The 12,000-nt window shown below is 46.5% G+C and overlaps 1 protein-coding gene across 1 annotated transcript in view; it reads right to left on the bottom strand.

Moving 5' to 3' along the window:
* Positions 1–2,495: 2,495 nt before the first annotated feature.
* The window catches only part of LOC129343669 (phospholipase A2 inhibitor NAI-like), a 28,047-nt gene continuing 18,542 nt past the window's right edge, over positions 2,496–12,000 (bottom strand). The window contains exons 3-5 of the mRNA XM_055000021.1: positions 8,859–9,020; positions 6,142–6,288; positions 2,496–2,881 (exon numbers count right to left, since the gene is read on the bottom strand). Of these exons, the coding sequence (XP_054855996.1) occupies positions 2,724–2,881; positions 6,142–6,288; positions 8,859–9,020 (467 nt within the window). The 3' untranslated portion in view covers positions 2,496–2,723. The remainder of the gene's footprint in view (positions 2,882–6,141; positions 6,289–8,858; positions 9,021–12,000) is intronic.

The following is a 12,000-nucleotide window of genomic DNA, read 5'->3' as shown; positions in this document are numbered from 1 at the left end:
CATTGGGCACTGATCTCTGAATTGTGAAAATATATTCCCAGGTGAACATATCCCTAAGGGCCAAGCTACACATGACGAATGACACTTGAAAGGCAAGTGGATTGAGTGGAGGGCAAGTGAACAGGGAGAAATACACTTGCTGTTCAAGTGTCATTCGTCATGTGTAGCTTGGCCCTAACTTCGTTTCAACTCCAGGCCACAGCCCACGGAATGTCTTACTCAATGGTTACATCAAGTACTACCAACCCATGGCTAGCCACCCTGGAGAGCTTTCTGAGGGCACAGCCTCAGGGAATGGCATCAGTGAAGCCTGGACACCATTTGTGGTAAAAACATGGTTTTGAAGGTGACTGAAGTCACAGACTAACCTCAAGTAGAGTTGGGGCTTTCTCCCATCACCCTCAACTTCAGCACACGTGACGAGGCCCCGTGAAGAACAGTAGAATATTTAGAGAGTCCCTGCCATAGAACCATACGGTTGGAATAGACCTCCAGGGTAATCGAGTCCAACCCATTGCACAATGCAGGAAATTCACAAATATCTCCCCCTGACACACACACATACTCCCAGAGACCCCTGCCCCGTAACCAGAAGATGGCAAAACACCGTCAGAATCCCTAGCCAAACTGGCCTGGGGAAAATTGCTTCCTGAACCCAAGGTGGAGATTACCCTAGTCATGTAAGAAGGGGCTATGTAAACAAAGCTCTGATGTAACCCTTCCTGCCCTCCCTCTCATGATCTGCCCAGATTCACAGAATCAGCATTGCTGCCAGATGGCCCTCTAGCCTCTTTTTAAAATCCTCCAAAGAAGGAGAGCCCCTCCCTTTTTTATCCTACAATAGAATGGATCGGCGGGAGGGGATTGCCCACCAGAAGCAGGCAACTGGCAACCCTCGGTACACCTGACTCCACTAGTTCCTCTTTTTATCTCTTCTTTATGGTTTCAAAATTCTCTGTGCTTCAGGTCAAGGCGCACAGGAGAGAGAATGTGCAGTCAGTTTGTACGACTTACTCTGCTATGTTGGGGTGGCATAGACAAAAACATCTCTGATCTTCTCCAAAGGGGCAAACTAGAAGTGTGGGAAGCTGTTTGGTAAAGAAGTCTTTTCACTGCAACAACTGGGAGTACAAGATACTAGGGCCAAACTATTATCTGAGAACAGCAATTTCTGTCTGATTCCCAGCAAACTCTTGAGTGACAAGTTGTTAGCAGAAGAGGGAGGAGTTGTGATCTGGGGTGTGTTGTCCTTTCCCAGAATGTTGCCCTTGTACTCAGGAGGGGGGGGGGCTAGGGCTTTCTGTCCCCTGCCACTCTGCTGGTGTCTGAGAAGTCAGAGAGATCCCTGAAGATTTCAGGGGGTGGGAATGATGCCCGAGGGGGGCCAAGGGGGGGCCACACATGGAAGCCTGTAAGAAGCAGCAGAGTGCTGACTGTTCCATATCACTTATTGAATGCTCATGGGAACCAAGAGTAAATATACAGTCTTTATCCAGTCAGATAGGTGTCCTATTTGTAATATTGGTACTATACTTGAAAGATATATCTTTCATGTGCCGCTGTGTTTCCATATAGATATGTATGTGTGTGTGTGTATTTTAATCTATGTATTTAAGATGTATTTAAGATGGCGTGATTTCGCGCAGGAAGACGCTGTGTTCCGGCAAAAGGTAAGCCATGTGGAAACGGCCCATGTTTTGCAGACTCCATCCCAGCCACTGTTTCTCCAGACTGGAAGCTGCACCATAAGCAGACTCAAGCAGATTGTGTGGTACATCATATAATCTTCTCTAGGGTCAAGTCAACAATGCATGTCTAGCATTACCCCCTCCCTTCTGCCCCCCGCCACTTTGGTGTACTGTAAAATCCAACCATAAAAGCCTTCGAGCAGCTTTTCTAAAGTAGGTTTACAGTGCAATGCAGAGTCAATGGGATCAGGTGTGTGAAACTTTGCTTAGAACTGCACTCTGAATGGCTCTTCTTAATAAAGTTTTTAAAGGCCATTCCTCATCCTGGGAGTCTTCTTCTCTGAGGGCTTTACAGAGGGCTGGGGGATCTTGTGCCAGTCATTCTCTCCTGTCCTGCCTCACAGGGTTGTTGTTGTGAGGATTAAATGGAGGAGTGGACTGTGATGCATATGGCTGTGCAGTCCATAGAATAATAGCAGGATAGAAATGTACTCCAAATAGAAATACTGCCAAGCATTCTGTGGTCCTTGATCCCCCCCCCCCGGAATCCCATTTTATTCTGTCTCTGTGGTCCCCGCAATAATCTCTTGGAAGTCTACTTTGAGCTGGTGTGGGATCTTCTGCTGCAGCATCACAGAGAGTGGCTCAATTCGTTGCCATGGTCACTGATTCCCATTTGCATGAAGCCGGACTGGGTGTACAATAATACTCAGATTCCCATTTCTTCTATCTGCATCCCCCCCTTCTGTCCCCTGGCACGTGAATCATCTAAGAAACACACACATGGAACACGCTGTATTTGGCATGCCAATTTATTGGGATCATTTTGATTGCGATTCAGTGGAAATTTATCCTGCCCATGGGCTTCAGCCTCTAAACCCCAAGGTCTTCTCTCCCTCCCCACTTCTGTCCCGCACCTCCTCCAGCTACAGACAAGGCAGCCCCTTCCGTGAGCGAATCACTTGGTTCCCAACTTCCTCCTCCTTGTCAAAGAAAGGTGGATGCTGAAGAAGGGAGTGATTTGGACTCTCCCATCTACACGGTCAAGTCTTCGTAGCCTTTGATGCACTGCAGTTGCTCACCGGTCAAGTGCATATGTTCAGAGGAGATACCTGGCAATGGAACTGGAAATTGACATGCGGTGGGTGTTGCACAGCCTTGGAATATTATAGGCACTCCCTCTTCTGCAGGATCTGTGACAGAAAAAAATCATTAATATCAGTCTCTTTTTCTGAGAGTCTTGAAGGTAGCATTGAACAAAGTAGATCCAGAGGAGTTAGCCATGTTAGTTTGTAGTTGCAAAATCAAAAAGAGTCCAGTAACACCTTTAAGACTAACCAACTTTACTGTAGCATAAGCTTCATCTGATGAAGAGAACTGAGATTCTCGAAAAGCGTGTGCTACAATAAAGTTGGTTAGTCTTAAAGGTGCTACTGGACTCTTTTTGATTGAACAGAGTAGGAATTATGTTTCTAGCAGGCCCCAAAGTAAAAAAATTTCCTCCAGATAGAGATGTTTCTCATGCTTAATGGTTTGTTTGTTTGCGTGCGTGCGTGTGTGCTTGCTTGCTTGCTTGTACCTTGCCTATCTCACTGAGACTCAAGGCAGATTACAAAGTGTGAGATCAGTACAGTCAATTTCAAGGACATTTCCATAAACAATGCCATAGGGTAAATAAATACAAGTTTATAAAGACACAGCATTAGTAAGACTCAAATGCAGACTTGAAGAAATGCTGAAACAGAACAAGGCTAACATTAGACAAAATGAAGCACAGGTAGCTCAAAGGAGCACATATTTAAAGCAACAGATATTATATAAGGCTACATAGTCTATGGTCCTTAACTCATTAATGAAGAATCTGAGAGCCCTCCTTACAATACAAATGTGTTTTTGAATAATTTGGTTTTGCATCTTTTGCGGAAAGCTAGGAGACTGGGGCCTTTCTTGATCTCCTCAGGCAGGCCATTCCACAGGGCAGGGGCCACCACAGAGAAAGCACGTGTACGGGCTGCTGTTGGTTTTGCCCATGTGCAGGGTGGTACCTGCAGGAAACCCTGTTCAGATGAGTGAAGTTGCCAAGGGAGGGAGGCAGTCCCATAGGTATACTGGACAAAGGCCATAAAGAGCTTTGTATGTGATAAAAAATACCTTGAACTGAGCACAGTAACTGATAGGTAACCAATGGAGTGACTGCAGAATGGGGGTGATGTTCATGCTCCTGCCTGGTTCAGTTGTATACATCCAGGCCGCTAGTGAATTCCCTACCTTTTCTATCCTTTGTATGAGTTTTATCAAGGCTAAGGCCCCAAGAGAGGTAATGCTGCCAAGGGGAAGGCAGGGGGTCAGTCGAAACTTGAGAAATGGTTCATTTCCAAAAATCAGGCAGGGAACCAGTCCCAGGTCTACCACAGCCTGTCCACGGGCATTTGGAATCTGACCCTTAAGAGCTGCAGCCAAGAAACCAGGCATGAATATCAGAAGGAAGAACAGATGGAAACTCATGCAGAGTTTTTACTAAAAAAAGTTCCTTCTCCGTACAACTTTTGTAAGAGCAGATCAAGAGTCCAGAAGCAGCAGGCGCTGAGCAGAGGCCTCTCGCCTGGCAGAACCACCTCTCTCAAGACCGCCCCCCCCCACACACACACATGTGAGAGGGCTTTGATGTTGCTCAATACTCTTTGGATTGACGGACAGAACCAATCTATTCTTATGGTCCAGTGGGAGAGAGCAAGTCAGTGGGCAAGGCAGGACTGCAATTCTCAAGATATTCCCTTCCCTGTGTTCCTCCTTAAGTGTTCTTAGTCTTGGTCTTGGTCCTCCTTAAACATTTGCCAAATCTCTCCTTCCCTCCCAGAGGAAGCAAGTGGCAGGAGAGGCAGAAGCAGCTGCCAATTGAGCAGTTGCCATGCCAAGGAGACCTCCATATGTACAGATGGGATGCCAACCTCCAAGTTGTGGCTGGAGATCTCCCAGAATTACGACTGATATCCACACAGATTAGTTCCCCTGGAGAAAAGGGCTGTGGGTGGAGGGGGAGACTGTATGGCATTATACCTACTGAGGTTCCTTCCCTCCCCAAAGCCAATGTAATAACTCCAACAAACAGCAACAACAAACAAGATTTGATTAATATACCGGCCTTCAGGACAACTTGTCACCCAGTCAGAGCAGTCTATAAAGTATTTTTCTCCCCATAATAATCATCCTGTGAGATGCATGGGGATAATAATACCCTTGGCTCCACCCCCAAATCTCCAGGAAGGTGGCAACTCTAGGTACAGACCCCTGAATGTGGAGATGGCACTCAGTCGGGATGCTTTTCTGTTCATGCCGTGAAATGATCAGCTTGCACAAACGTGAACAGATAAGAAATTTATATCAATGATTTTTTTAAAAAAAATTTGATACAGTTTATCCTGGTAATTTCTGCTGATTCCTCGTTCCTGAAGCAGCTCCACTTCATGTTATTCCTCGGGGTTACCAACTCTGGGTAGGTAAATTTTGGAAATTTGGGGGTGGAGCCTGAAGAAGTCAGGGTTTTGGAAAAGGTGGCACCTCAACAGGTATAAAGCCATAGAATCCATCCTCCAAAGCAACTAATCTCTGAAGTCTGGAGATCAGTCAGAATTCCAGCTCTCCAGGCCCCACCTGGAGACTGGCAATCCCACCTCCCCCTAAGAAAGAGTGTTCTGGGTGGTTAATGGGACACAGTGGCAAAGAAGTTCCGTTTTGCTAACAGAGAATTTAGTCTTCCGTTTAATCGAAGGTGAGGTCACGGGTCAGAGACAGAGAGCTTTCTTTGCAGGCAGAAGGTCCAAGATTGTCCCGAGCAGGGCTTTTTTTCAGCTGGAACTCTGTGCAACAGAGTTCCGGAACCTCTTGAAAATGGTCACATGGCTGGTGGCCCCGCCCCCTGATCTCCACACAGAGGGGAGTTGAGATTGCCCTCCGCACAATCTCAACTCCCCTCTGTCTGGAGATCCGGGGTCGGGGCCACCAGCCATGTGACCATTTTCTCTGAGGGCAACCCGCTGAGTTCCCCCACCTCTTTTCCCAGAAAGAAAGCCCTGGTTCCAAGTATATTCTGCTAGACCGAGTCAGAATGTATTGATCGACTTTCCTTCAAGTTCATGGTTATGAGTGATTTTAATGGCTTTGACTGATGCTTGAGAGGTGCTGCAGGTCAGAGTCGAGGACCCTGGCCTTGATCAACCACTGGTCTGATTCAGTCTAAGGCAGGTGCATCGGTTCATGAAAAGTTTGCTTCCCTTTTCTTTACTCGTTCCCTGGACATGCACAGCCTGGAGTAGCCCTGCAGGAGGAGCACAACCCAATTGACTTATATTGTCATACGCAAAAGGTATGGCACATACAAACCATTCTGTCTCTCAGACAAAAACACAAACATGCACCGATCAACTCTGGGAACATACAAAGCAACACTGCTCACCTGTAGAGATCTTTATAGCTCCCTGAACACATTTCGTCTCATTACCGGTGCAGGTGAGGTTCTCCACTTCTGTGCACACGGTGGAATCGAAGGCAAAGCAGGAGGGGCAATGTATCCCATTGGGGGGAGATTCCACAGTCTCTGGCACTACACAAATCAACCCAGTCAGTGCACATTTCCATCTCACATTTTCTTCTGTTTTTATAAAATTTTATTTATGAATCAAATTGAACAGAAACATTAAAAAGAATAAACCCAATAGAGGTTTAGACAGAAGCAGGACAGTGCTGACAATTTTAACGTACTGCGGAAGTCATATTGTTGGGGTAGGAACTGGGGGATCCAGGTTTAAAATCCCACATAGGTTGCTTCCACATGTTCCTTTTTTTCAGACTTTCTTTGTCCTGAAATCGAGTCTTCCCAACCCACTTTCAAAACTCACCTTCCATATGCAGCATCCTCATGCGTTTCTTGTGTGTGTTTGTAGCGGAAGGAAAAAAGGTCCCAAAACAAAAGGCGCAGTCTTTCTGCACCTCATCACAAATGACGTTGGTGCAGTCCTGCCCAACTTTCCTTTTTTTTTTTTAACGCATGCAGGATTTCGCTATGTCATTGTCTTGTCTTTAAGTTTCTGTGGAAACTGGGCATGCGTAGTACTCCGTTCTCTAACCGTTGATCTCCCAAAGTTTTAAATGCAAAAGTGTTTAATAAATATGTGAACAGTAGAGTAGCGCAATCCCATGATTTCATATCCCACTATATAAAAGGCAAACCATTTTCCCTAGCACTCACTCCTTATCCCCACGGAGGCGCAGTATGCAGGGATAAGAAGCGAGTGAGGGGCAAAGCGGTTTGCCTCTCTTCTGCTTCCTTAGGGCCTCCAGAGGCCTGGAAGAGATCAGCGTGGGCTGCAGCAAGGCTCAGTGCAGCGTTGAAACCCTCCCAACATCCCACAGTGGCGGGGCGGGGTGCTCCCCACCACTTCCTGGGGCCTTGGGAGGGCCGCACACCGGCCAAGCAGAGGATGGGGTGGGGTGAAGTGCTGCTAGGAGCTGTTATATTTTCCAGAACAACTGGCTTTCATGCTAGTTTGAAATAAAATCAGAAAAGGCATTCTGTTCCCATTGTTATTTATTTATTTATATTTCAATTTAGAAACCACCCATCCTCAGAGGCTCTGGGCAGTGAACAGTTAAAATCGATAAAAACAAGAAAACAACAATTCTAAAATCAACGTACAATAAACAATCATGAAATAAATTAACCAGGGGCAATGGTGAGGAGAACCCCCCACCCCAAAGGTGGGAGGTCAACATGGCACCGCCCCCTTCAACCACCGACCACCTGGCGGAACAGCTCTGTCTTACAGGCCCAGCGGAACGATAATATGTCCCACCGGGCCCAGGTCTCCATTGACAGAGTGTTCCACCAGGCTGGGGCCAGGACTGAAAAGGTCCTGGCCCTGGTTGAAGCACAGCGGGCTTCCTTAGGGCTGGGGACCACCAGTAAACATTTATCCACTGATCGAAGCGGTCTCTGGGGAACATACAGGGAGAGGCGGTTTATCCCTAAAGTGAGTCTGGTTGCTGAGTGATCCAGTGTAGCAAGCACTGCATCGTAATAGCGCAAGGACCGTTTTAAAAAGTAAAAAAAAAAGGGGGGGGGCTTATAGGATCGCGCATGTGAGCCAGACACTTGTGTGAAAGGGCTAATGGCAAGAGGAGGTGTTGGAGATTTGTGGGAGGGCACTTCAAGAGTGCAAAAAAGCCCCCAGATGCATTGATACGTTAGATAATCATGCAAAAAAGCTGCATCAAAAATGAAAACGAACAAAACAAGTTTCACAAAAAACGCTCAGAACCCAGGATCATGATGACCTGCTTGCGCCTGAGAAACGATCACGTATGTAATGAGTGAGATAACCCACCAAAGTTCCATTAGCAGGCCGTCTCAGTAAGGACGTGTGGAAGCGACCATAGTCATGGAGGATCTAGTGAAGAGGTCCCCACCAAGGTTCCCGTGGGCACCATGGCACCTGCTCAGTGTTTATCGAAAATGGGTGGTGCCAAAGGGGGCTCTTGCCCTCCAGGCCTTCAAATTTGGCACAGATGATCTGATTGTTTATATGTTTATATGCTTTTCTTGAACTATTTTATATGTTATTTTAAAACGCAGTTTTAATGTACAAATATTCGCCTGTTTTTATGTTCACTGCTTTCAGGTCCCTATTTTTCTTACATTATCCCTCTTCTCTCCTGATCTTGCGCTTCCTCTGCCTCTTGCTGAAGACATTCTGTGCCAGCTCCCACCACCCTGTGTCAGAGTCCCAAAAGTCCCCACAGGCTCGAAAAGGACGAGGGCCGCTTCTCGCCTAACTCTCTCTCTCTCTCTCTCTCTCTCTCTCTCTGCCTAAATTTCTATACAGGGTTGGTATGAGATTAATTGGAGGAAGAAAGAGTCCCACTTGCTCCCCTTAAGTGTTATAAATAGCATGTCATTTCAGAAATAAAATCGACATTTTTGTTTCAGGACTATAGGTTGTAAGTGGAGACTGTCTCAAACAGTGTCAAGAGCAAAAAGATTTTCCTGTCCAGCAGAAACAATGGCCCCAAGGGGAGGCTTTCATTTTCCCTGTAAGAATGAACGGAAACTGTTTTATGTAAAGGAGAGCTTTTCCGTAGATATAGAAGATTTTGAAGAAAAATCCAGCTACTTACGAGAGACATTCATGTTATTGCACAGGTCAGTGTAGCAGCACTTGATATTCGCACGATAACTCCCACCCTTTACTGTAGAAAGGCTTAATTGTTTGTCCCAGCAGGTCCTGACTTTATCACATTGCTTGACCATAACGTGTTGCCTTGGCACAATTGAGCTGCCTGTGAAATGAAATCGCAGATATCCTGTCTAGTTTCTTAGACTGGTAGGTGAGAGTATCACAAGCAAAGTCAATAACTAAAGAACCTCATGAAAACTAACTAGAACCAAGAGTTAACACAATTTTATAGTACAATTAACAGCAATAATAAAGGGCAATTTATAACAATATTCACTATGTAATTTACTGTATTAACAAGCATGCACAAAAGGAGACCCTGGCAATGTCACAATTCATTAACATGGACTGTGAAAACTCATATGAAGTGCTAAGTGCTTAAGCCTATTCAAAAATCATTGATAGCTGGTACAACATGTACAACAAACATACATTGAAACTGTTCATAACATCGTGGAGCTCTTACACTCGAGCATGTAAGTCCATGAGTAATCTGTTGGCGGGTCTACGCGGTGTAGCATCAAGGAGGAGGGGTCCAATCAACAAAAAGCCATCTGATGGATGGACCGGTTCCTATGCAAGAAGCCGTTTCGATTCTTTCTCAAAGATGGCAAAAGCAGGTACTGATGCTGGTCATTTCAATTCCACAGTTTAACAAGCACATCAAACCCTCTCCTTCAATTGCATTACCATCATTTGAAGGAGAGTTTTCACAGTCCATGTTAATGAATTGTGACGTTACCGGGGTCTCCTTTCGTGCGTGCTTTTTAAAAGTTAGTTTTAATGAGGTTCTTTGGATATTAGTTTCTTAGACCAGCAACATTTCAATATAATCACCTCTGTTCATTTACTTCTCTATGGCAGAATTTTGAGAATGTGGACTATGTTGCTTAATGTTTTTGCTTTTTAAAAAAGGAAGCATAAAGATGCTGGATGCATTGGGCACTGATCTCTGAATTGTGAAAATATATTCCTAGGTGAACAGTTCCATAACTTCGTTTCAACTCCCGGCCACAGCCCCCGGAATATCTTATTCAATGGTTACATCAAGTACTACCACCCCATGGCTGGCCACCCTGGAGAGCTTTCTGAGGGCACAGCCTCAGGAAATGGCATCAGTGACGCCTGGACACCATTTGTGATAAAAACATGGTTTTGAAGGTGACTGAAGTCACAGACTAACCTCAAGTAGAGTTGGGGATTTCTCCCATCACCCTCAACTTCAGCGCACATGTGATAAGGCCACATGAAGAACAGTAGAATTTTTAGAGAGTCCATGCATAGAATCATAGGATTGGGACTTCCAGGATAATCTAACCCAACTCTTTGCACAATGCAGGAAATTCACAAATACTTCCCCCTCACACCCCTAGTGACCCCCGTTTCATGCCCAGAAGATGGCAAAACACTGTCAACATCCCTAGCCAAACTGGCCTGGGGAAAATTGATTCCCAAATACAAAGAGGTGATCGGCATTACCCTGGGCATGTAAGAAGGGCCAACAAGAACTTAGCACTGACCTTTCCTGCCCTCCCTCAGCATTGCTATCAGACGGCCATCTAGCCTCTTTAAAAGAAGGAGAGCCCCTCTCTTTTTTATCCCACAATAGACTGGATCAGCGGGAGGGGATTGCCCACCAGAAGCAGGCAACTGGCAACCCTTGGTACCCCTAACCCCACTAGTTCCTCTTTTTATCTCTTCTTTATGGTTTCAAAATTCTCTGTGCTTCAGGTCAAGGCACACAGGAGAGATATTGTGCAATGGATGTGTACGACTTACTCTGCTATGTTGGGGTGGCATAGACAAAAACATCTCTGATCTTCTCCAAAGCGCCAAATAGGGGTACCAGACCCCCGGTGGGGGTGGGGGATCCCCCACCCTCGCCCCCACTTACCTGGCCATTGGGGGGCGCACCATCTGTGCATGCTGCCCTGCGGATCTAAGCACTCCCAAAACGGCTCTGGATCGGGCCCATTTTGGCACAGATCGAGCCCGTTTTGGGATGCTGCGGCATGCAGGTGAGCTCCCGTGCTCCGCAGTGGCTCAAAATGGGCCCAATCCAGGCCAAAATGGGGCCATTTTGAGGTGCTGTGGAGCGCAGGAGTGCTCCTGCGCTCTGCTGCACCTCAAAATGAGCATGATCCACGAGTACGTTTTGGGCCACTGTGGAGTGCTGGAGTGTTCCTGCGCTCCACAGCAGCCCCCAACACGAGCCCCTGCGGAGCATGGGCATGCTGGGAGGGGGGCGTGTGCAGCGTGATGACATCACTTGCTCAGCAGGACAGAGGTAAGAGCCAGGCCCCGATCCGCTTTTGGGAGCTTGAGGGGCGTGGCAACCCTAGCGCCAAACTAGAAGTGTGGGAAGCTGCTAGGTAAAGAAGTCTTTTAGCTGCAACAGCTGGGAGCGCAAGAGATCAGGGCCAAACTGTAAGGAGGAACGGTTGACAACTGCAACTTCTGTCTGATTCCCAGCAACCACTTGAGTGGCAGGATGCCCTTTCACACAATGTACCTGCTCCCAGCTCTATTTACAAGTGGTTGGGGCAGGTCTTCCGAGCATAATGATGTTGTGTCACCTTTGCTCTTTGACAAGATGTTAGCAGAAGAGGGAGGAGTTGTGATCTGGGGTGTGTTGTCCTTTCCCAGAATGTTGCCTGTGTACTCCGGAGGATGGGGCTAGGGTTTTCTGTCTCCTGCCACTCTGCTGGAGTCTGAGAAGTCAGAGAGATCCCCGAAGATTTCAGGGGGTGGGAATGATGCCCGAGGGGGGCCCAAGGGGGGGGGTCACACATGGAAGCCTGTCAGAAGCAGCACAGTGCTGACTGTTCCATATCTCTTCTTGAATGCTCATGGGAGCGAAGAGTGGATATATCTTTATCCAGTCAGCTAGTTCTCCTGTTCACAACATTTGTACTATGTTTGAAAGACGTATTGTTTTATAGTCAGTGGAGATATCAGGATAATTTAATCCCCCCTTTGCTTTGCGTTGACATAGCATATTGAAGCCATTTCTCGTTTTTTTATGATGCCACAGGAATTTATTAATTGCCACTGTCTCAGTGTTTTTATTAATAAATTCACTG

Source organism: Eublepharis macularius, chromosome 15 (genome assembly GCF_028583425.1).
Source record: "Eublepharis macularius isolate TG4126 chromosome 15, MPM_Emac_v1.0, whole genome shotgun sequence".
NCBI classification, from domain to species: domain Eukaryota; kingdom Metazoa; phylum Chordata; class Lepidosauria; order Squamata; family Eublepharidae; genus Eublepharis; species Eublepharis macularius.
This window is presented reverse-complemented; position numbering and strand designations above follow the sequence as displayed.